This window comes from Pectinophora gossypiella, chromosome Z, assembly GCF_024362695.1.
Source record: "Pectinophora gossypiella chromosome Z, ilPecGoss1.1, whole genome shotgun sequence".
In the NCBI taxonomy this organism is placed as follows: domain Eukaryota; kingdom Metazoa; phylum Arthropoda; class Insecta; order Lepidoptera; family Gelechiidae; genus Pectinophora; species Pectinophora gossypiella.
The window spans coordinates 1,507,302-1,535,238 of NC_065433.1; the positions used below are offsets into that span (position 1 = coordinate 1,507,302).

A 27,937-nucleotide genomic window follows, 5' to 3' on the forward strand; every position below is an offset into this window, starting at 1 on the left:
AATGGATTTTATTATACATATAAACCTTTCTCTTGAATCACTATATCTATTAAAAAAACAGCATCAAAATCCGTTGCGTAGTTTTAAAGATTTAAGCGTAATACTTACATAGGGATATAAGGACAGAAAAAGCGACTTTGTTTTATACTATGTAGTGATTAAGATAACACTAACCATTACATTTTATATATATATATAATGATCATGCTGCTCCACTGCGGCCCCACATTACAGGTTTTGAGTTTTATTACTCTGGCAACCCTAACCACTGTAAACGAGTAGTTTATTGCTAAGGTGACAAACTTAAATTATAAAGTATCTGTTGAGAAATGTTGTACGACTCTAGAAAACTGTTAAGTGCATACAAGTTATTCTGCGGTAGCTGGATCTAAAATCTGAAGACATCTCAGAACTTCTAACTGAGCTGAGAACTTCGCAAAACCGAACTATTTGAAGATGCGGTTATACCAGACGCAAGTGTGCAGTGATGCTGAGTTTTATGGTACTTAGGTATACCCACTAGCTTTCCCTACGCGACTCGCGGTGTCGCGCGGGCCGCGTTATATTTTCCCACCCCCTTTCTTTCCCTTAACACTTTCATGAACAATAACGACCGTCATTAGTTACAGCGTGAAAAAGAAGTTTAAATGTAAGTCCTTAGTTGTAGAAGAGGTTAAGTTCTTTATTTGAGTTTGGCTTCACTTCCATGTCACCGAACGTGTCTAAAAAGATCGCACTGAAGCAATTCATATAAAAAAGCAATATTTGATCCGCTTATCAAAAGTGTGTCATAGCAATATTTTTTATGGAAGAAAGGTAGGTGGTAGTAGATAAGTATTTTTGACCACAATCTCACCTGATGGTAAGTGGCGATGCAGCCGACGTTGGGACATGCTTACCTAGAAAGCGCCTATTCATTCTTGCCTTGAAGAGGCCCATATTGTAGTCATTAGGATACAGATTCTCGGGCGGAGAATTCCAGAATTTTGCCATTAGTATTAGAAATGAGGAAGCGAAACGATTCGTACGAAGTGACGACTAAGGGATGGGTTCCCAGCTCTTGCTGCTGGAGAGCTGCTAGCTGGAGATGAAAAGGGGATGATGGAATTAACTCGCGTTTAACTCGCCGAAATGTATCCGAGAAAATACAGACAGAGAAACAATTGAGAAGCGGAGTCTGCGTCAAAAAGCGATACTTTTTCTCTTTTTTTAGATGAATTATTAGACCCCCCGACTATTTTATGGATGCTTTTGCAGATACGGTGTGATTTTTTTTACAATAAAATACCAGTAAATATTTTGAATTTGTCACAAAATAAATATAAAGCTCATTGTGAAGCTTACTTTATGTAAAAAAGCTATTTATAAGATAAATTATTACCTAAATGATAAAAATGTCTGTTATTAAATGTGTTCCTCTAGTTATTATTTACTTGTAATGTATATATTTTATTATAATTGATTTAAAAGATGTGTTGCTGATGCAGTTTCTTTTCATTTCTTCTCCTCAGCCATAACACCTTGCGAAATGACGTAAATTCAAAAATGTTACATTGACCTTCAATAAGTTTATCCATGATAATTACTTTGAATAAATGATTCTGATTTCTGTACACCAGTCAATCATAAAAGACAGATATAGGTAGGTCATACAATTCACCTAATTTGCAGTCTAATTTTACCTGGCATCCAATTATTCTACTAAGTTGGGAAGTGTACTTCTAATGGCATAAATAAAGAAATAAAATCTTTAATCTAAGTAACATTTTTTTAGATGTGACTTATTGTAGATTTGCCACAGATGACATTAACTACTTGGCAGGACAAATGGGGAGCGCTGCAGGCTCTCAGCCGGTACAACGTTTAAAACAACAGGCCTGAAGGTGCCCAGTTGGGCGCCTCGGCTCAGGGCGTCGTCTGAGAGGAAAAATATTTGAAATAATTATAATCGACCCTAGTGGGTCGATAGCGATAAGCTATTCCAAGTAACCATTGACTCATGTGTTACTTAACACAATACAAGACTTGTTTCTAGTGTTAGTATGAAATAAAAAGAACAGAACAATATTAAAAGCTTATAATGCATTTGGGCGCGTGTGCCCCACTGCAGTGACGCAAATAGGGGCTCTGATTCGCCCCCAATCGAACAGAGAGGAAGGTATATAATGAGAGCAAATAAAGGGTATGTTAGCATGGATTTTTATCACAACACTACAATAACGTTATCAGAGACAACCACGTAAGGACCTTTTTGAAAAATCCCATTTGAACAAAACATCGATATTATTAATAAATTTCCATCAATTTCAATCCAAGTGTAAATTTAGACCGCAGTTTTATTACATGTATTGAAACTAAGTATACATAATTATATTGTTGTATACGTACTGCAAGTATTTATTTACAAAAAAGACCGATATGATTTGTCAAAAATGCGCTTACGGTGGAAATCGTTAACTATTATCTATTTCGTAGATTTATTATTTTTTTTTCGTAGATTTATTTAGATACTTACTGACCAGCTTTATTTCATTTTTTTTTTATTTTAATCACACCTAGGTAGTTTCTTGCAAAATACGTAAATAATTATAATGTTTTTTGTCCGATATCTGTCAAATTTTCAGGTTAGGTAAGCGGACCCTGTGAAAAACGAGATAATGCTAGGAAGATGATGACATCTTCAGCGCGAAAATAAGTACATTAAGTATTTGTATTTAAATGTTTGCAAAATATCAGTAGGTGTAAGTAGGTATTTCACCAATGGTTTAGAGAAAGTGCATTGACGGAGGGCTAACGCAATTTAGTGACAATGGAGACTTATTTAGCCCGGAGCATTATTTTATCTTATAAACGGACTATTTCCGTGCAAGCGGCCCGTTTTTGTTGAATGTCAATCGTCATATAGCCTTGCTCAACAGTCTTTTGGGTTACGAATTGTAACGGTGAAAGGCGGACACTGAGTGGGGGCAAACAGGCTCGCCGCCATGACAGTCCGGCGCGCGCGCACACTCCGACAAGGTGTTTCGCACTCTACCAATCAAAGCTCCGAGCGGACGTTCGAATTTTAAACGGGAAACTTTTACTTTCGCGCGTAATCGAAACTGTGTTCGAATAAAATGATGTGAGTGTTGTGGATTATGAAAAAGTGATTTATTAGTTTTTTTTTTAATCGAAAGGAGACAATTGCAAAATGTTTCTGAGTGTGTTATGCCTTGTTATTTGGAGCGCCCTTACGCCGGCTCTGGCCCAAGGTGAGTGGTACCACTGTGGAACAATGCACACTGCTTCCTTTAAAAGAATTATGCGAAAAATACGATGCATGTGACTTGTGATACTTACATACCTATCAAGTTAGTTGTATGAATATTTTAATAATTTAAAAACCTTAAGTTAATTTTAAGTTGTTTATTTTGTAATTTGAATTTGATTTTTAATATTTTAATTGTGGTATATTCTTTGTGGTATCTTTTTTTAATGAATGGATTTTTAAATCTGAAATAAACGATATTATTATTATTATTATTATTAATATACATAATAACACGTATACCTATATAAACTGATTATATTATAGCTAATAGCTCGGTGCGAATTCGATTTTTTTTTCAATATACTTATATAAATATTTATTAATCTCAGTGACGCTAATATCTAAATTAATGTCGAAGTAAGCAATTTAGTTGACCTAGATCAACTCTAGCGCATAACAGAGATGACATGGCGCAGCATTTCTGGTTTCTGTAAATTACAAAACCACGAGTTTGCACAATTACATAAATAAATATAAAACAATAATTCATGTTGTCATCTCGAAACCTTAATTTAGGTTAACACTAATAATGTTATATCGTCAGAGGAGATAAAAACTGGTGGAACAAGTACTAGCTTGTAATAAGAATTAATTAGTAGACTTCATTGTCTTATAATGACTGTGGGCAATGGCGCGAAAATGGTAATAAAATCGCGCAAGAGTGCGCCCGCGCACGAAGGGTTCCTTTCGAATACTTTTACTGACAAAAGTCATGGCCCCGCCATTTTCTATTCCATTGGTCATTGGGTTGTGAGTGTTATGTATACAAATGATACCTATTACATTTTTTTATAAGTACACTCAATACCTGGTTCAAGAATTGCTGAGCCCCGTGGTCTTCGGATTGAAAATCTGCACATTTACATAGGTCGACCGCAACAATTGCTCAACACCTCAAATTAGATTCTAAACGTCTCTTCGATTCTGCTACGCACCACCTAAATCCCCTAGTAGTTGCGGCTTCGGAATACATCCCGCCTAAACACGGTAATAAAAAGTATCAGCCCCCGAAGGACTTAATATAATCCTGATAACCCGATTACTTTACCCGTATAGGCAGCGAATCGGCTCGCGACAACAATCTCTTCAGGACCTCGGTAGCGACCCCGCCGGCGTGGTCTACGATTTCCCTCATTTACTATGCCCACTAGGGTCGATTAATTCTTTCAAATATAATCCTCTTAGAAGACAACAAGTCAAGTTTCGCGCCCATCTGGGCATGCTCAGGCCTCTTGTCTTTACTAATAAACTAATCTCAGCTTTGAGACTGCCTTCAATATCAATGTTACAGTTCTTATTATAAAAACAGGGACTTAAGCGTGGTCTTGAGGGCAGTCTCCCTTAAACTTTGTACCGAATGAGACCCCTCTGTCCTTCCCATTCGTCCGCTCAAGTCAAAACAAAACTAATTGCTGAGCCTGAATTTATTTGGAAGATAGTGCAAGAGAAGGGTCTTTGAGTGAGGAGATGAAGATAGCAACACAAACTCAAACTATACCCAGGCAAAGCAGGGTCTAGTCGAAAATTCCATGCAAGACAAGTGCGGCCTTGATTGACAAGTTGGTACCTACTTTTACTCGACTGATAACGATTGTACTTTATTGCTCAAAAGATTTAACAACTTACTTTTAAACCAGCGATTCTCAACCTTTTACCCTTGTTAAATAAATCTCTTCACCCTCTACAATAAATGATAAAAAAGTAATTTAAAAAAATTAAAACCGACGTCAAAAATAATACATACATACATACATAAACTCACGCCTATTTCCCACCGGGGTAAGCAGAGACTATACAATTCCATTTGCTTTGATCCTGACACACTTCTCTTGCTTCCTCCACATTCATCAATCGCTTCATACACGCACGCCGGTTCAGAGTAGATCGTATTAAACCTTTTCTAAGGACATCTCCAATTTGGTCATCGTAAGTCCTTCTCGGTCTTCCTCTGCCAGCCCTACCATCAACTTTTGCTTTATATACCGCTTTTGCAATTCTATTATCCTTCATCCGCTCTACGTTTCCAAACCAACCTAACATTCCCTTCTCAATCTTAGTTACTATATCGTCTTTTACACCACGTCTCTGTATTTTTTTTAAATACAATGTTAGAGTCTAAATTATAAAATCGGCGCAAACAGAACTTGACAGTCGAACTGTATGTGGCGTGATGTTGCCTGCTAACACTGATTAGGGCTTCCTTCATACAAAATACATCAACGAGTTCATTCTAATTGTTCCATAATAATGGTTTTTTTAATGGGTGTAATACGTAATTTTTTTGCACGCTATCTCGACAAGTGTACCTATATTGCTATATTCGATATAATTACAAAAATAAAAACTATATATTTTATAAAAACTAAAAATAATATTAAAACTAAACTTAATATGAAAAACATTACCTATTTACATAATTACAGTTTATTTTTATTTATTTTTTCGATATAATCAATACATATTTTTATACAGTTTTTTTTTAAATGTCAACAAACCATGACAACAATGACAATGACTACGTACCCGCATCATTTTGCATAAAACTAAGAAAGTATTTATATTACTTAATTATAACCTCAATGAAAGTTTATTATAGTAACCAATGATACAAGAATAAACAGTAAAAAAAATTGTGATTTTTATTTCTTTAGATACTGTGTTTTGAAATTTAAGGCGCATATTTCACATTGCGTCCGATTCGAATCCGATTCTTGTCCGAGAATTACGAATCCGAAGAGGCAGAAGTACTATTTGTATGTGAGCTTGCGCACTGCATCCATCGGATATCTCATAGTAATTTTCAGTGTCCGTCATTATCGAACACGGATAGGATACCTATAATGTTAGTCGGGATATCATTTGTCGAGATTTCGTGTGTCGAAATTTAGTTTGTCGATATACTATGTGTCGAGATTTCGTGAGTCGAAATTTTTCGAGAAAACGTGCATCTAAATTGCGTGTTTAGAAATTTAGTCACAAACTCTTTTAATCATTTTTTTCCGTTCTTTTTATCTGCCATTAGTCGCAAAACTTTTATCAGATTTGATGCATTGTTATTGATTTGTTAGAAGTAAAGCAACCAATGTCACTATCTTCCATTATTTTTAGTGCCCAAGAACATCCATTCTCTTGAGCCTCTTCACCTGGTTTCCAACAGCATGGTTGCTAAGGGGTTTGAATGGTTGGTCAAGCGAATATGCCTTTTATAAATATTTTTTAATCATAACATAACATAAACTGCCTATATACGTCCCACTGCTGGGCACAGGCCTCCCCTCAATCAACCGGAGGGGGTATGGAGCATACTCCACCACGCTGCTCCACTGCGGGTTGGTGGAGGTGTTTTTACGGCTAATAGCCGGGACCAACGGCTTAACGTGCCTTCCGAAGCACGGAATCATCTTACTTTTTCGGACAATCAGGTGATTCAAGCCTGAAAAGTCCTTACCAAACAAAGGACAGTCTCACAAAGTGATTTCGACAATGTCCCCATCGGGAATCGAACCCGGACCTCCAGATCTTGAGCCTAACGCTCTAACCACTAGACCACGGAGGCTGTTGATTTTTTAATCATAACATTCAAAACTTACACTATCCATCAAGAACTCTAGGCCGACCCCTCTAGGGGTGAGGTAAATCAGGCTTAAAATACGAAATGGTGCGGGTCGAAGAGTTACCGTTCTGTACGTTATTATTCTTTATTCTGTTTTTAAAGTATGTGGTAAAAACCCTTGACACCAACTCCACGATTAAGTTATGTAAAAAATTTAGGACGTTTGCCTGGGCAAAAACAGCGTGCAAATCTATTCAGTAGCTCTCGAGTATACCCCAGACTTCATTTCATACTTTGCACATATTTAGGTAATTGATATTAAAGATTCCGGCGACAGAACTTTGTCTCACTAAATTGCAAGTGATAGGTAAGTACCTAATTTTGTCTTTCCCTGTACCAGTGATGAGCCGTTACCGGGAATGTCCCCAAAGCGGGAATTTTCCCGTTGTAAAAGCTCTTTAGAAGTGAGTACACTGTTGCTTTTCCTTTTCATAGTCTTCTTTCTTGTACTGTGGTTTTATCTGCCTAAAGGTTCATCATCATCAGCCCATTAACGTCCCCACTGCTGGGGCACGGGCCTTCCCTATGGATGGATAGGGAGATCGGGCCTTAAACCACCACGCGGGCCCAGTGCGGATTGGTGGTTATTAACGACTGCTAATGCAGCCGGGACCAACGGCTTAACGCACCTTCCGAAGCACGGAGGAGCTCGAGATGAAAACTTTTTTTTTTGTGGTCACCCATCCTATGACCGGCCTTTGCGAAAGTTGCTTAACTTCAACAATCGCAGACCGAGCGCGTTTACCGCTGCGCCACCGAGCTCCTCTCGCCTAAAGGTTATAGTATAGTTAATAAGGTCTTTTCACATAAGTTTTACATAAGTTTTTGGTTGCTTTTCGTCGTTCTCGGGATGTTCTCAACAACAACGGGAACACATCACTACTTGTAACTAATAGGTACTTCCGAACATTGTCGTGAAGGTAGGTACTTAATTATGTTCGCAACAATATAGGGATGTATTAGTTACAGATTTCACAGTATTCGCATTTTAATATATTATATTCGTTTATTATCCTATACTTAATTGGTATAAAATATTCGTGGCATTGTTCTCATAACGATTACATTGAAATCGAGTTTACTTTGAACGTACGAAGGTTATATCGGTATGTCGGTGTGAAATGCTTTGAAAGTATACCTCCTGGCTTTGGTAGCATTTTGTTGTCTTTTACAATATGGTGTAGTAGTAATAGGGTTGTTCATTCATGTGTTATGCGATTGTTCAGGTTAAAGAAATCTTTATTCTCAAAAGAAATTTACATTTCACTTAATGAAAACTTATAAACTAACCTAATGTACTTAAACAAAATATAAACGGTTGTAATAGGCTACTTGACACTCAGTGAAACGATAAAACCACCTTGAGTAATTTAAATAAACTTATTTCGTAACTAACTTAAAAGAAAAATGGGGATTTTGGCGGCCACTTTGATACACAAAGTAAGAAAACAAAAAGTCACAATCATAAAATCACAGCAATTCATCTAGAAAAGCAATATTGCTATTTGACATTTGTTTGCATTGCACACTTACTTTTATATGCGCATACGTCTACTTGCAATATTGCTTTTTTAGATGAATTGCTTCCATATGACCTTTCTAACCCTCCAGACATTTTTATCATTTAGGTAATAATTAATCTTATAATAACCTTTTTTACATAAAGTAAGCTTCACATGAGCTTTTGCAGTAGTTTTAGGCGGATGAGACGTTCGTTATGTAAAAATTGACGATTCAAAGTGTAACTATACTGTATAAAGATATTTTTGAATTTAAGTAAATTTATTTTCTGACAAATTCAAAATATTGTCCAAACTCCAAAACAGATTAAGTTACTTAACCTAGTATTTCGGATAGCAATTTTTAGTACCTAATTTAGTTTCGATCGCCATCGACTCGCAAAGAAGAAGTACCTAATAGGTAAATGACAGGATAACCCAGTCAAATGAGATTTTACAAAGTACCAAGACAATGCATTTCTATGGTACCTACCTATTTGTATAAGTTCGTGTACAAACCATCCTATTTTGACAAGGTTGTAAAGTAGGTAACAAGAGTATAGAGGCACGCAAGAACTGTAGCACTTTAAGGTTAACTTCTTTGAGTCGGAGCCAAGGATTTCTGGTTGTTAAAGTTCTATATATCTCATGGTACTGGGAAGTCACGACACTGCTTTTGTTCGATACGAAGTCGACCATTTGACAATGACAGTTTTGTGATTACTTCTGGCTCTGCCTACCCCAATATGTACCTATACATGTATGTGCAGAGTAGGTAAGTATGTTATGATAGACGGTTCCGTTATCTGTATTTCGATAGAAATTTAATTTGTAATCTGCAAATTCAAATTATACAAGGTTTAAGTTAATCTAAAATCAATAATTTCATTTTACATTCTACGCTAATTAGTACATTTCGATGAATTTTCTGTTTCCGTTTAGAATTGTGAGTCAAGGTTCCTTGTATTTAGTTGTTAATCATAGTTCTTTCTAGAACAGTCTGCAGTAATAGGGTATTACTGTAGGGTGTGACTGGGAAAACGATAAATTATAAAATGCTAATCAAAAAACAAAAGCCAGTCTAAGATGATCAAAAATCAATCTCATTTTTCTTTTCGATTTAGTTTCGAATTTTATTTTCGTATTAAGTAATAATGAGTACAACGTTTGACCGCTGCTATTGATGACGTAACAGGACAGTATTTCCATACAAATTCCAAAGAAAACTATCGTTTTAACGTTTCGTAAAAAGTATCACATTTGACCAGGTTATCAATCAATCAATCAATCAATAATACTTTATTGCACAAGAACATAATAAAACATAAACATACAAATAAAACATAAGCACAATAGGTTATCAAGTAGATAATTCCACTTGTTACCATTGATTTGGCGTTTGTGCCAATGACAGGTTACAAGCGGTAGCCGCTAGGCTGTTAACGTTGCAATATTCGCCGTAACCTCTCTACCACGTTAGAACAAAATTACTTACACTTATTTTAGATGTAAACGGTTAATGTCGTATCGGTATACAGGGTGTTAGTAACACCGTATCGAAAATTTTGAGGGATGATCAGCACGATTGTAAGTTGATATCAAGAGGAATTTTCCGTCAATAAGTAAATTTATATATTTATTAATTATTTTTAATTCTATACTACATTTGATATTAACTCAGAATAATGATCTGTCAGTGTCACCGTCACAAATACTGAGGGGGATGATTCTGACCATGATTCTGATTTGATATCTGAGTGGATCTGGTCAAAAAATTCATGAAAATTGTAGTGCATTTTTAATTATTTTCAGTCCCATACTTTTGGGACGGAAAATTCTACTTGATATTAACTCAGGGTTATGAGCTGAATTATTGTCACTAACACCCTGTATATCGTACGGTCATCGTCATCTACCTAGCATCATCTCACAGTGTCCGCTTACCTAACCTGAAGATTTGACAGGTCTGGTTTTTTTACAGAAGCGACTGCCTGTCTGACCTTCCAACCCGCGAAGGGAAAACCAGCCAATACAAGTTAGGTCCCACATCTCCGAAAACGCATTTCCCGGGAATGTGGGTTTCCTCACGATGTATACCTATCGTGTAGTGGTAACTTGAAACTGCCACTAAGCAGAGTCGGATTCTTTTAAAAACTGTCACTGGGATTGTGTTTATGACATTAACGGCTATTACATAGGCCCATTAGTACCTATTAAACGAGATACATTATAGGTATTACGGGCATAAGTTCAAGGGTGTTAAGGCGGGGATACACACGCCTGTACGCCAGCACAAAAAATCTACAATTTTCTAACTTGCTCTGACAACTGAGATCTGTCAAATATCAAAATATACTATTGTAGACTCCGCGCCATAAAGTAATTCCCGCGGCCGAAGTGCTGGCGGCGCGTCGGAGTACCTATTTGCATTATAATTCCATTTAGTACCGCACTTTTTTCGAAGTGCATACAAATATTTATTGGTGACATAAGCTAAGTAATGTCAATAGTAAGTACATTAATTAGGTGTTTACATTGTCAAAGCAAAGAAATTCATTAAATTCATAGAATAATTGTTCTTAAACAACCACTCTTTTATGAGCTTTTTAAAAGATTGGGTGGATGGACACTGCATCCAGTATTTCCGGTGGTAAACTGATTGCTCGCTCTTTTTTAATTTGTTTTGGGGTGTTTGTTACCAATTAGTTCTTTTTAGTACTCACATACTCTAACATAATAATTATCAATGATAAACTTATAAAAAGGCAATTTAACTTTTTTTTTATCCTAAACCTGATTGTCGACAAGTTTAACCTTTAATTATTTAATTATGATATTTGACAGACCTGAGAGTTGTCCTATAAGCCGACGATTAAAGCTTGATTTTTGAAATCCTATTTCCATTTTATTTTATTATAACTTGCGTCGTTTATAGGACTAATATTAATGAGTGATTGGCTGATCCCTAGTCACTAAAAGGTTCTTCGCATCCATCTTTGGACTTCAGCAGTGGCTGCAAGTTGGCTTTGAGTATGACTACTTGCGGCTCTGCCGAGCTTATTAGAGATTACGGGCGTGGGCTAGCGACGGTTATTTTTCCATCAAGCATGCAAGTGTACAAGTTACAAGCTGGCATGTGTATCCCCGCCATAATTTTAGAACGGTCGGGCGCTCTAATTACACTGTTACCACATCCTATTATTCTTTATTCAATGTTGATACTTACAAACACAATGCCTTACTTATTTTGCAGTTCCTTTATGCCTTTCTTCTTATGAAACTTACCTTTTCTTTTCTTATCTGTAAAATGGATCTACGCAAGCAACTATTGAACTATTGAACTTTGGAACTTTTGAACTTTATAATAGGTATCCATACATAAAGTATCCCAACAGTGTAACAGCGGTATCCCTATTGGGATGGGCAGACTCATGTGTCGGTAAAACATCCTCGAAAAACACAATTTTTAATAACTTGGACAAAAAAAAAAACAAAAATTAAGTAGGTAGGTAACTAATTAAATAATTGAAAAAAAGATTTTCAGAAGTCAAATATTTTATCCAGTCTACGTTCCTCAGAAACAATATAGATGGCGCTGTATAGATTTTTCTTCGTTTAACCTTTTAATATCATGGATAACAGACATAATATGCATATTTTATCTTTGTTTTCGGGTATAAATGATGACCCTCTTTATACACCCTGGTATAATTGCATTGGGATTGGGATTGTGTCCTCTAACATGATGGACTAATGTTATGGGCGATAGGCTGATCCCTTATCACCATAAGGTTCATCATATCCATCTTTGGACTTCGTATCAACAGTGGCTGCAAGTTGTCTGTGATTACTTGTGGCTCTGCCCACCCCATTAGGGATTACGGGCGTGAGTTTATGTATGTATGTATGTATAATTGCATCTTCCACCCATTATTATTATGATCAAAATAAAGAAAAGCAATATTGGTAGCAACCTAATTCTGTACATAATGTGATCCAAATATCAAACAACAACTATTTTTATTGCCATTACTTACATTGTATTTTGGAATAACTATCATCATCAGCCCATTAACGTCCCCACTGCTGCGGCACGGGCCTTCCCTATGGACGGATAGGGAGATCAGGCCTTAAACCATCACGCGGGCCCAGTGCGGATTTATGGTTATTAACGACTGCTAATGCTGCCGGGACCAACGGCTTAACGTGCCTTCCGAAGCACGGAGGAGCTCGAGATGAAAACTTTTTTTTTGTGGTCACCCATCGTATTATCGGCCTTTGCGAAAGTTGCTTTACTTCAACAATCGCAGACCGAGCGCGTTTACTGCTGCGCCACCGAGCTCCTCAATAACTATGTACTTACCCGAGCAATGAGAAAATAGGTGATTATCACGTTAAGCTGTACAACGCCATATTGTTTTTGGTGAATGAGGGTAAATTGTAATAATATAATGTTAGTCTGTTCTCTGTGTTGTGTCTGAGATGTCCAGAATTATAATTAATGGTATGTTTTAATTTAGAATTTATAATATTATTAACTCCGGCTTCAGGGCTTTTTTCAGGCTTGAATCACCTGATTGTCCGAAAAACTAAGATAATTCCGTGCTTCGGAGGGCACGTTAAGCCGTTGGTCCCGGCTATTAGCCGTCAAAATACCTCCACCAACCCGCACGGAGCAGCGTGGTGGAGTATGCTCCATACCCCCTCCGGTTGATTGAGGGGAGGCCTGTGCCCAGCAGTGGGACGTATATAGTCTGTTTATGTATGTTATGTATGTAATATTATTAAATAATTACTATTTCTTTGTTAATAAACATTGTACACCTGAAAAGAGGTAAACTATAGAGAATGTCATACTATTAGCATAAGGCCTCCGTGGTCCAGTGGTTGAGCGTTGAACTCACGATCCGGAGGTCCTGGGTTCGATTCCCAGTGGGGACATATCACAAAAATTACTTTGTGGTCCCTAGTTTGGTTAGGACATTACAGGCTGATCACCTGATTGTCCGAAAGTAAGACGATCCGTGCTTCGGAAGGCACGTTAAGCCGTTGGTCCCGGTTACTACTTACTGTGTAAGTACGTAGTCGTTATAAATGAGTCATGTCAGGGGCCTTTGGCGGCTCAATAGTAACCCTGACACCAGGGTTGATGAGGTTAGTAATTCGCCTCAAAACCCACACGATAGAAGAAGAAGAAGAAGCATAAGGCCTGTTATGTATTTACCTATAGTTATACAATAAAAGCATTTGATTTTTTGATTTGATTTTTGATTTGATTTAATTTGTGGACGTAGCCTGGAAAGTCCCTCATTTCAAATTACATTTTTTTTTAATACAACGAAAAGTTAACAAAACAATTAAATAACACCGCTAAACCCCTCACGGGTTTGTCTCGGCGCAATAATCCGCTTACAATTACTTAGTGCAATAACATAAAGATAAATAGAAAAAAATATATATTAAAAAGACCGAAACGGTATAATAATAAATATAAACAGCAGCACATGAGTAAGTAAATACGAAAACAACATAATACGTGATTCGTAGTAAGTTCAGTACGATCTACTCCGAACCAGCGCACGTGTATGAAAGAAAAGTGTGTCCGAATCGAAGCAAATGGAATTCCATAGTCTCTACTTACTCTTACTTAAATCGCCATACAAAATAAAGCCAGATTCAGCTTGATTCCGGTCAAGTTATTCGAGTTTGCCAGTAGTTCTATTTATGGTAAACAGTAAAATACTTGTCTAATTGGGCGTTCATAATTATCGCTTAGTAAGTGATTACGTAATAAGAGGTATAGACGGTATAAGTGCATCGGGCAAAATAAATTACCTAGTTATGAATGAGGAATTAATTAGCCACAAAAAGTGGATCAAATCCCAGCTTGGGCTCCAATAATAATAATATTTTCTTTTAAGTATTTCAAACTTCACTGATACATAATTCAGAATTAACAAAATTAAAATCCAAAAAGAAAAGAAAATGTAACTATGTATAGTATGCCATTGAAAATAATTTTAAAAAACACGCTAAAATTTTCTGACAGGAAATTTCGCTTTTATATCAACTCAGAACCATGGTGTGAATCATCCCCGTCAGTATTTATTACGGTGTCACTAACACCCAAACGCACTTGGCTACCAAACCTGTACGTTCTTGTACGGGGTAGAAGTGACATCATAACGTATACCGAGGGGGATGATTCAAGTGGAATTTTCCATCGCTAAAGTGTAGAATTGAAAATATTTTAAACTACACAAAAAGTAATTAATTTTGCGACGGAAAATTCCACTTGATATCAACTCAGAGTTATGGTCTTAATTATCCCCCTCAGTATTGGTTACTGGCAACTTTTATGCACAGGCGGTAACAACGGATGAGAGTTGAGTGTATCCATTGAGTGAGAAGATCGCGTGCCCGATAGCTTTCACTCGCATCGCAAGAACCGGCTAGCGGCGGCTTGCTCCACTGAACGATATACCCACACTGGGCCTAGCCAAGTCGTTAGTATGTCTATAAGCAAAATTACCAACGAATTTATAGTCGAATTCATGACTCCAACCAATTCAATCAATAATAAGTAAAATGCTGAAACTTATCCTACATCACTATTAATATTATGGACTTACCTACCTATTTCTAAGTTTTATTTTGCAATAGTTGTAGTTTTCGTTTTCTTTTTTCATACAATTTAAATTTTACTTAAAAAAGTTCACATGTTTTTTCAATTATTGTTCTTTTTAATTTGTTAATTTAAGTTTTAGGTAATTTTTATTATTATCTTTGTCAGTGTTGTGTGGGTCTATAATTGTATGGCGACATCGTAACAAATACTGAGGGGAGTGATTCAGCTTATTCTGAGTTAATATCAAGTGGAATTTTCCACCGTAAAAGTATAGAATTGAAAACAATTAAAGAAAAACACAAAAATAAAACATGAATTTTTGCGACAGAAAATTCCACTCGATACCAACTCTGAATTATCCCCCTCAGTGGCGGTGGAAGGCATACTGGAACTTTCATCGTCAGCCGTACGACGCCCACTGCTGGGCATAGGCCTCCCCCAAGGATCTCCACGACGATCGGAACTTTACCTATGTGTATTTTATTTTGTTTGTGTATGTACTGCTGTTTATGCACCATAATAAATAAATAGCCCTGTTCGGAGAACACACTCGAGCTCTTAAACAACTGAATTTGGCTTTATGTGCTTGAATTCATGTCTGGACCACAGATAATTGATATCACGTGGTTTCCAGGTTTTGTGCCCGGTTAATGGTAATAGGCTCGCCCCCTATTACAGTCATGAGCAATATCATGTACCCACTTTAGAACTCTGTCGCACTATCACATTTGACATTCAATGAGACTTACGGTTTAATTTGTTAAAAAAGTTAAATGTGACATGGGTTCAAAGTGTTTGATCTGAATGAATGGGATTAATTACGTATTTCTGAGAATTAATATTAGGCAGCTAAATTACTCCATTGTATAACAATATATTACTCATGTTTTTTTTAAAAAAAAACGTCTACGGCCATATGCCCCGGGGTTTTTCTTGCAGCTTCTTTTCCCCGGCTACACAGGTTGTGAGAAGCTGCAGTAGTTTTAGGCGGACGAGACGTTCGTTATGTAAAAATTGACAATTCATAGTGTAACTATGTTGCCTACTGAATAAAGATATTTTTTAATTTGAATTTGTACATATTAGTACTCGTGACCGTACATGGACTTGAATATAATAGCTGGCGAGGAGTATGTCTACCCCTTTAGAGATACAGACAATATAAATATGAGCAATAAAAACACGTTCTAATGTTTTTTTATTTGATCCCAAATGAGTATTGACCTCAAACATTCTAAACGCGCTGAACTAGAAAGTAGGCGGCGGAGTCGACCATTGGAAAACTTAATGTCACTCTTTATTACGCGTATAAAAACTGACAATAAAGAACGAAAATAACAAGAGATAAACACTAATAATAAAAATTGGTAAGTACTCTGATGTGTGCAACTGGCCGTGAGCCACGTCAGGGGCCTTTGGCGGCTCAATAGTAACCCTAACACCACGGTTGATGAGGTTGGTAATCCACCTCACAACCCACACGAGAGAAGAAGTACATTGTTCACCGAGGGAAGAAAATGATTAGCCAGAGGATGCTATATGGTATATAGCGGCAAGGCTTGTATATAAATACTGTACTGTGTCTCTTAGGAATAACAATCCCTGAACAGCATGGTGTAGTGCTGTAATGGTATTCTTTTGTAGATTGATGATTTGATCATCATTAAATGCTCTAAACTATGAGGCTGGCATAACCACCAAGAGTGGCTCAAGCCTCGACAAAAATTAGAATTAAAAAAAAAAAAAACCACGGTTGATGGGGTTGGTAATCCACCTCAGAATCCACACGACCGAAGAAGACTGGTTTTTGAGAGATTTGTAAGTATTTTGAATTCTCTGAAAAGAAGTCGGTTGTTTTCCTGGCAGATTGGAGCCAAAGACGTTGAAGCCTGGACACATACGGTCACGAATATTAATATGTATACACTTTGGCACGATGTCACATTAACTTTTTTGACAAATTGAACTGTAAGTCTCACTAAATGTCAAATATATTGCGACAGAGTCCAAAAGTGGGTACATTATATTGCTCATGATTGTACATTTTCTTTACTCCGGCTATCGATTTGTCTTCAGGGATGCGTCAGACTTTTTTTTTTTTTTTTTTTTTATTTGGGACAACAACAGTCTTATATCTAATTGTACAATGTATGATTTCATTTACAATATGTAAGACCAATTACAGCTATCCACATAATTACATACCTAGTAAAAATATAAAGAGGATGCCAAAGGAAAAAAAAAAGAAGAGTTAGTGTGTGTGTGTGTGTTTATGTGTGTGTGTGTGTGTGTGTGTGTGTGTGTGTGTGTGTCTGTGTGTGTGTGTGTGTGTTTATGTCAATACAATTTATGTCAATACCACACAACAGTCCGTATCACTTTATAATTTAAAAATGTCTTAATATGATAGTAAACTTCCTTTGTTTACTCAAAGAATGCAACGCCACAGTTAGTACATTCTTACTCCAAAACATCATAGAAAGAACCTACGCGGCGCGGTTGCCATGTAGATCTGGTCTTCTTATACCATGGTTTATACAATACAGTGGAATGATATGACCATAAGGGCCTACAAGTTAAGCGCACTACTGTCGCGCTGCAACATAAATCTATACAAATTGTATCAGTAAGTCGCACAGCAGCCACGACGCGTCTGAACGGATTTTCCAAGATAACCTCGTGGAAGTCGCGGACAACAGCTTTAGTATCATGACCGCCTTCATATCTGGTTACATTGTTATTGCAAGACTGTGGTTAACGGTAACTAAATAAACATATAAAAACCACCGCTATGTGTAATTTATGATTTTCTTCGGATTGTTTGTAAGGTAACCGATAGAATAGTAGAAAGTATATTAAGCTCCGCACACAGGTCAACCACAGAATACATAACGGAATGGATTGTTGCGGAATCAAATCAAATCAATTTATTTGCGAGACATTAAAAAAATCAAATATGTGGTAAATTCATTTATATAATAGTGTTGCGATATGTTCGGACTGCAAACATTAAAAAAAAGTTACATTGATAAGAATAGAGAATACAGTTATTGTTACTGAAGATAACAATAAGTATCTTCTTATAACGGCCTCCGTGGTCCAGTGGTTGAGCGTTACGCTCACGAACATGAGGGCTCGGGTTCGAATCCTGGTGGCGAAATATCACAAACAATACTTTGTGATCCCTAGTTTGGCGAGCACATTACAGATTGATCACCTGATTATCCAAAAGTAAGATAATCCGTGCTTCGGAAGACACGTTAAGACGTTGGTCCCGGCTATTACTTACTGATGTAAGTTAGTTGTCGTAATATGAGCCATGTCAGGGGCCTTTGGCGGCTCAATAGTAACCCTGACACACACCGGTTGCTAGGGGTTGGTAATCCATCTCGCAATATACACGGCATTCACAATTACAACAACAAAACGTATATATACAGGATGCTAATGACATCGTAACGAAAACTTTGAGGGATGATTCAGACCATGATTCTGAGTTGATATCAAGTAGAATTTTCCGTCGCAAAAGAATGGAACATTTAAAATAAAATTTCCAACAGGAAATTCCACTTGATATCAACTCAGAAAGTTTTCGTTACGATGTCACTAACATTCTGTATATATACGTTTTGTTGTTGTAATTGTGAATGCCGTTATTAAACAAGTGACAATAGCACTGATTGAATCCGTGGGGTTTAAACTCATTATACCTAACTCGACAATATGTAGTCATACTGCCGATTATTACGTTATTGAGTTATAATGAGATTGATTCAGTCAGTGTAACTGACACAACTTTCAGCTCGAATAACATTCATCATCATCATCAGCCGTACGACGCCCGCTGCTGGGCATAACATAACATTACATTTCTAGATTTTTCGAGCATTGTCCTTTGCTTTGAGAATGCAAGGCTGCATAGGAAATGTTCTACCAGCGCATTACAAAGCCGATAATGAAAAGGAAATGCATTATTTGCACGTCCTCGATCCGTGTGTTTCATTTCCTGCAAACCTGATCACTCCTAGTTCTCATATTGACGTGTCACAAGTTGTGTCTAAGGAATGTAATCCCATTCTCGCGAGTCTTGTGTCATGTTTCGAGATCAATCCCGCATAATATCTCGTCCGAGATCGTTCGAGACGGACGAGATTGGGAAGTCTCGCCGTATGCTGTTTTTAATACAACGCGTTTAGCTCGAAATCAATCCCGAACTGGTAGGTAGTTAACCTACCTGCCTAATACAAGAAGAAAAATAAATGACCGGTCAAATAGTCAATGCCATATTATGCGTTAAATATACATAACATAAATACAGACTATATACGTCCCACTGCTGGGCACAGGCCTCCTCTCAATCAACCGGAGAGGGCATGGAGCATACTCCACCACGCTGCTCCACTGCGGGTTGGTGGAGGTGTTTTTACTGCTAATAGCCGGGACCAACGGCTTAACGTGCCCTCCGAAGTACGGAATCATCTTACTTTTTCGGACAATCAGGTGATTCAAGCCTGAAAAGTCCTTACCAAACAGTCTCACAAAGTGATTTCGACAATGTCCCCATCGGGAATCGAACCCGGACCTCCAGATCGTGAGCCTAACGCTCTTACCACTAGACCACGGAGGCTGTTACAATCGTTAAATATAAATTATATAGGGCGTTAAATATACAATAACTCACAAAAAATCTAAGTCGTTCACAAAGTGTGGTTATTAATTTATTTTTCTAACCAATCTGCTTGTATAATTTAACATAAGCTTACGAGTAAGTAATATTCCAACTAATAATATTCTCAATTCTATAAGTGAAAATTAATCACCAGAAAAATCCCGAAAATGCTAGTGCCAGTTATTATGGATGAAAAAGAAATGCTTTAAGCACACACAAACACACCGCATTCATTTTTTTAATCAAAATCTTAAAGATTATCTAAAGAAATTATATTCTCAGAAACCGGTACGGACCGGTAATTGCTAGTTGTCTGGGAGAAAGTTCTGTCATGACCTAAACTCGCCTAAGGACATGAATGGTCACATGCCACAGTTGGCGTGACCAAGGAATTTGATCTGAAGGAAGAAAGATTTAATTTTTATGATCTTTGTAAACTATTATTAAAACTATTAAATGTAGGTACTGTAGGTACTTACTTATACTAAGCATACGTTCATATACTCACGACCAAGTAAGCACTAATCCAAATAGTGTTGCCTATCGATAGACTGAGATACCTATCTCAGTCAAACTATCGAGAACCTTCTCTATAGCTTCGCAATCGATACTATCGGTCAGTACCGATCCGATAAAAAACCCCACACAACATAAACTTGCTTATTGCATTAGCGACGCAATAGATTAAGAGTAAGAAACAACTTAAAATCCAAGTTAAGAACCTAAAATTAAAACGAAATTGCAATTAATATCTTGTAAATAAAATACTAAAGCACATATATTTAAAAAACACTCACAAACAACACATGTAGTAGCGAATCTTACACGTATCGTGGTCAAGCTAAGTAGTTGTGCTACTAGGCTACTAAATGACGTCACAGAACCGGTCCCTGTGCATATTTTATGCTATAGAGACATGATGTCAACTTGTTCTCCTTAGTTAGATCCGCTTAGAGTTTCAACCGACAAAAGTCGCTTTAGTTTTCTTGAATAAAGCTCAACGCACATAGCTCCACCGGTAACGTAGCAGCAGAGCAAAAACCGGGAATTCTTTAGTCCAGCACGAAAAAAAGGAAGAAAATATTTATTATTAGAGAACGCTTTTCTTTACCAATATAAGGCCGCTTTGCCATGTACCTAGTTATGTCATTCTTGTAACATTTCTTTTATATTTTGATGTAATAAAGTACTTTTTTATATTTGAATTTGTCACACTTTATATAGAACATAGACATTGAGAAACAAAACAGCTGGTCAGAAAATATCATTATACATCATTAATTAGATAAGTGTCAGTACCTTTTACAAATCACTATCAGAAAATAATGAAAAGATTGAGGCTTCGTTAAAAAGCAGGTGTTAACAGCTAGATAGCGGAATACCGCTATTGAACATCAATACCGTCGGTCAAATGCGCCTGCGCTTGACCTAGAAACACTTCACAAGAAACGATGAGCTGGCGATCTTACTCTACTAGCATAATCTACAATAATAGACGTTTGAAAACACAGACGCAGAGAAACATAATCAAATCATAAATATTATAAGATTAATGACAACCTAAATGATAAAAATGTTTGGTATTGAATGTGTTCCTCTAGTAATTAAATAACTTGTAACGTATACTCTCATTGATTTAAAAGATGTGTTGCTGTTGAAGTTTCTTCTCCTCAGCCATAAAACATTGCGAAATGACGTAAATTCAAAAATATTACATTGACCTTCAACGAGTTTATCCATGATAATTACGATGAATAAATGATTCTGAATCTGATTGTGTTTATTATCAGAAGTAATACAAAAAATAAAGAAGGCAAATATGCGTGAGGTGGGGTACATAATAAGTTTTGTAAATGAACAGAGGTTCCCAAACTGGCAGAGCCTGTATCTTGGGAAACCGTAGACAATGGACCAAGTAAGTTTGGCCCAAAATTTGTCAAGCGAAAGCAATAATAAACACAGGGACAAATGTTTATAATGTGACTAATTATTAGGTACTTCCTTGGGTATTAGGTATTTCCTTGATGCTTAATAATGACATTATTTGTAATATTGTACGTCCGACCAGGGGCCTGTTTAATAAAACTTACAATTGTAAATTACAACGACAATTTGGTGTTCATTACGTAGCTAATATGAAACTGCAAAATATTCGTGATCACACACTCCGCAATGTACATCGAATTGTCATTGTAATTTACAATTGTAAGTTTTATTAAACAGTTGTAAACTGTTGAGACAATTTTATAATTTTTGACACCTGCATGTATGAACCTACTCAGCTTTTCAATAAATGTTTCTTGTTTCTTGTTTGGGAACTAGTAATATAAATATTTACAAAAACTTAACAATTAAATGTTCTTAAACTTAATATTACAAATAATACAAGAAAGAAAGAAAAAGGAAGAAGTAATACATACACAAATAATTAAACCTAAACTAAAAAAAAGAAACAAAAGTAAATGCATAACAGGCTACATAACTACAGGCTCAATTGAAAATGTTCGCTTTTGACACCTGTCGATCGAATGTGCCCCAGGGAACTTAAAATATAAATTTGGATAGGAATAAGTTACATCTGTGTTGGAGTAAGGGTATGTGGGTTGAGTGCGTAAGTGAAGGCGCGGATGGATGTGTCTGTGTCTTTGTGTGTGTGTGTGTGTCTGTGTCTTTGTGTGTGTCTCTGTCTGTGTGTGTGTGTGTGTGTGTGTGTGTGTGTGTCTGTGTGTCTGTGTGTGTGTGTGTGTGTGTGTGTGTGTGTGTGTGTGTGTGTGTGTGTGTGTGTGTGTGTGTGTGTGTGTGTGTGTGTGTGTGTGTGTGTGTGTGTGTGTGTGTGTGTGTGTGTGTGTGTGTGTGTGTGTGTGTGTGTGTGTGTGTGTGTGTGTGTGTGTGTGTGTGTGTGTGTGTGTGTGTGTGTGTGTGTGTGTGTGTGTGTGTGTGTGTGTGTGTGTGTGTGTGTGTGTGTGTGTGTATGTGTGTCGTGCATAAGTGTTAGAGTACGCACTAAAACATTAAAACATAAGCTCACGACTATATCCCAATTGGGGTAGTCAGAGGTACATTCACTGCAAGATGAACTAAGTACCTACACCTCTGAGGTTTCTGTTAGATCAACGTGGTGAGCCGTATTGCCGTCGATGTTCGAAGCAACTGTATTAGTAGAAACTGCACTTAAGATAAATTAATGACTAATAAGGGTGAATATCAAACTGTGCAAACTTTCATTATATTTTTTTCGTGAAAAATTGGGTTCCGACATGAAAAACCCAGGATCCTTTTGGATCTTTTTCATGTCGGAACCCAATTTTTCACGAAAAAATAATATGAAAAAAAATTATAATTCTGAAAAATTTCGCCATCAAACTTGAAATTTAGATATTCACCCATTCTTATTGGTGCAAGTCAATCAACTTGCTTCTGTCTATTTCGACAAAGCGTGGCAACAAAAAAAAACACAACCTAATTTACTGTTGCTGTTGAGAGAAAATGGACGCTTTTTAGTGTGCAGGTTGATTAAGTTGATCAAGGTTGATCGACGCCGCACTCGTTTATTTGTTCTTTTTTTGGCAAAGGCAGTTATTTTTAAAAGTAAGTAAATGAAAAAAAAATATAACGTAGGGTCACCCCTGTATACCCGAAGGTAAAAAAATTAAAAATGTTTTTTTATTACCAGAAAACAATACAATATCCAAATGAAGAGAGGTTCCCAAACTAGGCGGAGCCTGTTTCTTGGGAAACCGTAAAAAAGGGTACAGTAATATACACTCGTAGGGAGCGAAGAGGAGCTCGGTGGCGCAGCGGTAAACGCGCTCGGTCTGCGATTGTTGAAGTTAAGCAACTTTTGCAAAGGCTGGTCATAGGATGGGTGACCACAAAAAAAAAGTTTTCATCTCGAGCTCTTCCGTGCTTCGGAAAGCATGTTAAGCCGTTGGTCCCGGTTGCATTAGCAGTCGTTAATAACCATCAATCCGCACTGGGCCCGCGTGATGGTTTAAGGCCCGATCTCCCTATCCATCCATAGGGAAGGCCCGTGCCCCAGCAGTGGGGACGTTAATGGGCTGATGATGATGAGGGCGCGAACCTAGGGCCATTATCGGGCACCTGAAAACAAACCTGGAAACTCATAAAGTCGAATTTAGTGGTTGGCGGCTCAGTAATAACCCTGACACCAGGGTTGATGGGGTTGATAATTCACCTCACAGTCCACACGATAGAACAAGTCGTTTAGAGCTTGAACTGGGATTCAAACCGGTGACACTCACTCGATCACCGGACAAGGCTATCACTAGTTAAAGCGAATTGAATACATTTCCTTAGTACTACAGCAGATAAGCAATTTTAGGAAAATAGCTATAGAATTTAACGAGACCCTCTTTGAATTAGTGTCTAATTTCTACAGAAAATAGGTCCAAACGCTTTGGATACCAGGAACTCATAAAACACGAACTAGATTTTACAGGATTTATACCAAAATGATGGCCAACTATTGGAACAATCGATCTAAAATAGCTTTACAGTGTTTTTATTGCTTTTCCATTACTTAAGTCGTCTGTTTGCAATTCCTGGAAGAATAGCTGTAGTTTATCTCGTCCTAGGTCACCTGAAAACGGAATGTGAAGACCTTAAAAGTATCTTTAGCACTTTATCAGAATTATTTATTCAACATTATTAAAGATAAACTTGCTTCTTCGTCTTTTATCGTGTAATTTTACATTGGCCAATAATCCAACAGAATTAAGATGACAGCACACGTCAAACGGGTTGCATACCAGCGACATCCTATTTGTTTCGCCCTGGCTATACATTGATTCACCCGCTCTTTTTCAAATTAACAGCTTTCAAAATAACAGAGTACCAACCTCATCAACCCTGGTGTCAGGGTTACTATTGAGCCGCCAAAGGCCCCTGACATGGCTCATGTAATGACTTAATACATCGGTATGTAGTAACCGGGACCAATGGCTTAACGTGCCTTCCGGAGCACGGATCATCGTACTTTCGGACAATCAGGTGATCAGCCTGTAATGTCCTAACCAAACACGATACGATGGAAAAAACGTTTTTGATGGGAGATGAATTAGTTACTTATTCCGCAAAGATAATAAATATTACTAACTTGGTTTGACAACCTGGTGCGTACTCTTGATATAATACGGCCAGTGGCGAATGACCATGAATGTGCGAAGGTAGTCCAGTCGACACTGCCCCGCGACGTTTGCGCTTACTTTCACAAACATTGCACCTTCTGCCACTATACTTACGACTCTTGATATTGACTCTTGGAACATTGTCAGTTATTTTTTATGTTTATTATACAATAATCAGGATATAGTGTTGTGTGGGATATCAGAATTGAAAACATATAAGGTTATGACAACTCTTGTAGTATGGTCCTGTGGTACACCAGCGGCGATTTGAATTTTTAACCCCCGACGCAAAAACGACGGGGTGTTATAAGTTTGACGTGTCTGTGTGTGTAAATGGTGTGTGTGGTATGTGTCTGTCTGTGGCATCGTAACTCCCAAACGGATGACCCGATTTTATTGCGGTTCTTTTTTGTTTGAAAGGTATATCAGTCGAGAGTGTTCTTAGCTATGTTTGGTGGAAATCGGTTCAGGTCTTCAAGGTCATCAGGTCGTTTGTTAAGTGTGATAGGAATGTTACACGCTCAGTTTGCTTGCAAGCATATGTGGGATAAATTATTTTTTGCTTTTTATAGGGTTTAGCATTTTTAACCTTTTGTCATAATAATTGAGTACTTTTTTTTTGTCGGGGGTTTTTTTTTATAAGTGCAGTTTTCACTAGGACTCACCACCTATCACGTCGGTCTAACAGAGAACTCGATAAGGGTGACCTCTGACTACCCCAATTGGGATATAGTCGTGAGTATGTGTACAGAAAACAAACATACTTAAATACTTAAAACTTTTCAAAATGTTTCATGACCTATAAAATAAAAGCAGGATAAAGTTGTTTCTCTCTGTAAATAGGTACGAGTACTTACCCATTTCTAGGTAAAGTCCCGCTCGCTGTCTGTTATTTTATTTCACACAGAATTTATGTACAGGTTCGGAGAAAACAGGTATCAGAATATGAATTCAAGAACTAAGTACTTTATTGTTGTATAATTCCCACGTAAACAACCAACATTAAAGTATTGGTATTAAAATTCCGAAATTAAAATTCTGATGAATTTTGCATTCGTTTGTATTCGGAACTGCGATGATTGCCTAGGGATATTATGAAAAAATAACATAACATAAACAGCCTATATACGTCCCACTGCTGGGCACAGGCCTCCCCTCAATCAACCGGAGGGGGTATGGAGCATACTCCACCACGCTGCTCCACTGCGGGTTGGTGAAGGTGTTTTTACGGCTAATAGCCGGGACCAACAGCTTAACGTGCCCTCCGAAGCACGGAATCATCTTACTATTTCAGACAATCAGGTGATTCAAGCCTGAAAAGTCCTTACCAAACAAAGGACAGTCTCACAAAGTGATTGAAAAAATAAATTAAATAAAAGCACTACCAGTCTGTACATAGTATTATTCCTTATTCTATAACACAGTGGTGCTAATTCCTGCAGATGCCATCTAATTTTATTTTAAGGTATACCTGTCATTTTCTTATCCGTTGAAAAAGAAAGGGACGGGTAATCGACAGGTATAAAATTTATGGAATACACGTCAATTTTAAGCAGAATCTAAAACAACCATCTAAAAATTTTACATCGGCCAATAACGCGACAGAATTAAGTAGACAGCACGTCGAACGGATTGCATACCAGCGACATGCCTATTTTATGCGCACGGGTTATTCATTCATTTTAAAAAATTAACTTGTTGACAATCAATCGGTACCTTTCCATTTCGGCGGACAAAAAAATGACGGGTATAACTTAAAACAAAATTAGGAGGTGTCTGTAGGAATCGGGGCCAATGTATAGGTAAGACTCTTTTATTGCGGAAAACGACCAACTAATTAGGTAACTATACTTAATTACATTTCGTAAATAATAATAATAATGCCTAATAGTTTTTATAAAATATTTATCTTAGATACCTACTTATATATTTTGCAGTACATACTAAACACAGACATATAAGAATACAAACATACACACATACACGAATACATACATACATAAACTCACGCCTATTTCCCACCGGGGTAAGCAGAGACTATAGAATTCCATTTGCTTCGATCCTGACACACACGAATACCTTTTATTTTATTTAGTTTTTTTTATTATAAATATATTTTACTTTTCAGCACGTTCATTTAAAATATGTATTTAATTAGAAAATTCAAAATGTGCTTAGACTTCGTGTCCATTTTTTGTTTAATGTGTTACCTGATTACCTTACCGGTTCCAAATGACAATCAGCGTCATAGTCTAGGCTATGGCATTATGCTGAGGTGGAACCGTTTCGGCATACATTCATAACTGTATTATTTTGTTTTAATATGTGAAAACAATAAGTATGTCGAATAAATATTTTTTCTTTCTCTCTTTCTAATCAGATACTTCTATAATATTACTGCTGGAGTATGTATTTTTAAGCATGCACGACCATAAAATGAGAGAGGAATTTAAGACAAAAAAATTGCATCTGACCAGCTAATTTGACAGTACCAAAACCGTTCCGCGTCTCATAAGCAGGGCCATATTAGGGCGCAGCAGCGTGGTCGTATCACCGATCTATGTCGTCATTATTTTCGTGGTCACCGTGACCACAACGGTTTCGATATGAATGGGAATGGTCAGGGCCGGATTTAGTTTTTGTAATACCTTTAACATACATACATAAACTCACGCCTATTTCCCACCAGGGTAAGCAGAGACTATAGAATTCCATTTGCTTCGATCCTGACACACTTATCTTGCTTCCTCCACATTCATCAATCGCTTCATACACGCACGCCGGTTCAGAGTAGATCGTATTAAACCTTTTCTAAGGACATCTTCAATTTGGTCATCGTAAGTCCTTCTCGGTCTTCCTCTGCCAGCCCTATCATCAACTTTCGTTTTAATACCTTTAACATAATTAATTAATTATATACTTTTATTTTTTTGTACCTCCACCAACCCGCAATGGAGCAGCGTGGTGGAGTATGCTCCATACCCCCTCCGGTTGATTGAGGGGAGGCCTGTGCCCAGCAGTGGGACGTATATAGGTAGTTTCTCAGCTCTCTCTCCTCTTTATAACGCTTT

The 27,937-nt window shown here is 37.2% G+C and overlaps 1 protein-coding gene across 1 annotated transcript in view; it reads left to right on the forward strand.

The window, feature by feature from the left end:
* Window positions 1-3,002: 3,002 nt before the first annotated feature.
* Window positions 3,003-27,937, forward strand: part of LOC126380067 (sushi, von Willebrand factor type A, EGF and pentraxin domain-containing protein 1) — a 128,008-nt gene continuing 103,073 nt past the window's right edge. Inside the window, exon 1 of the mRNA XM_050029261.1 lies at window positions 3,003-3,251. Within this exon, the coding sequence (XP_049885218.1) occupies window positions 3,191-3,251 (61 nt within the window). The 5' untranslated portion in view covers window positions 3,003-3,190. The remainder of the gene's footprint in view (window positions 3,252-27,937) is intronic.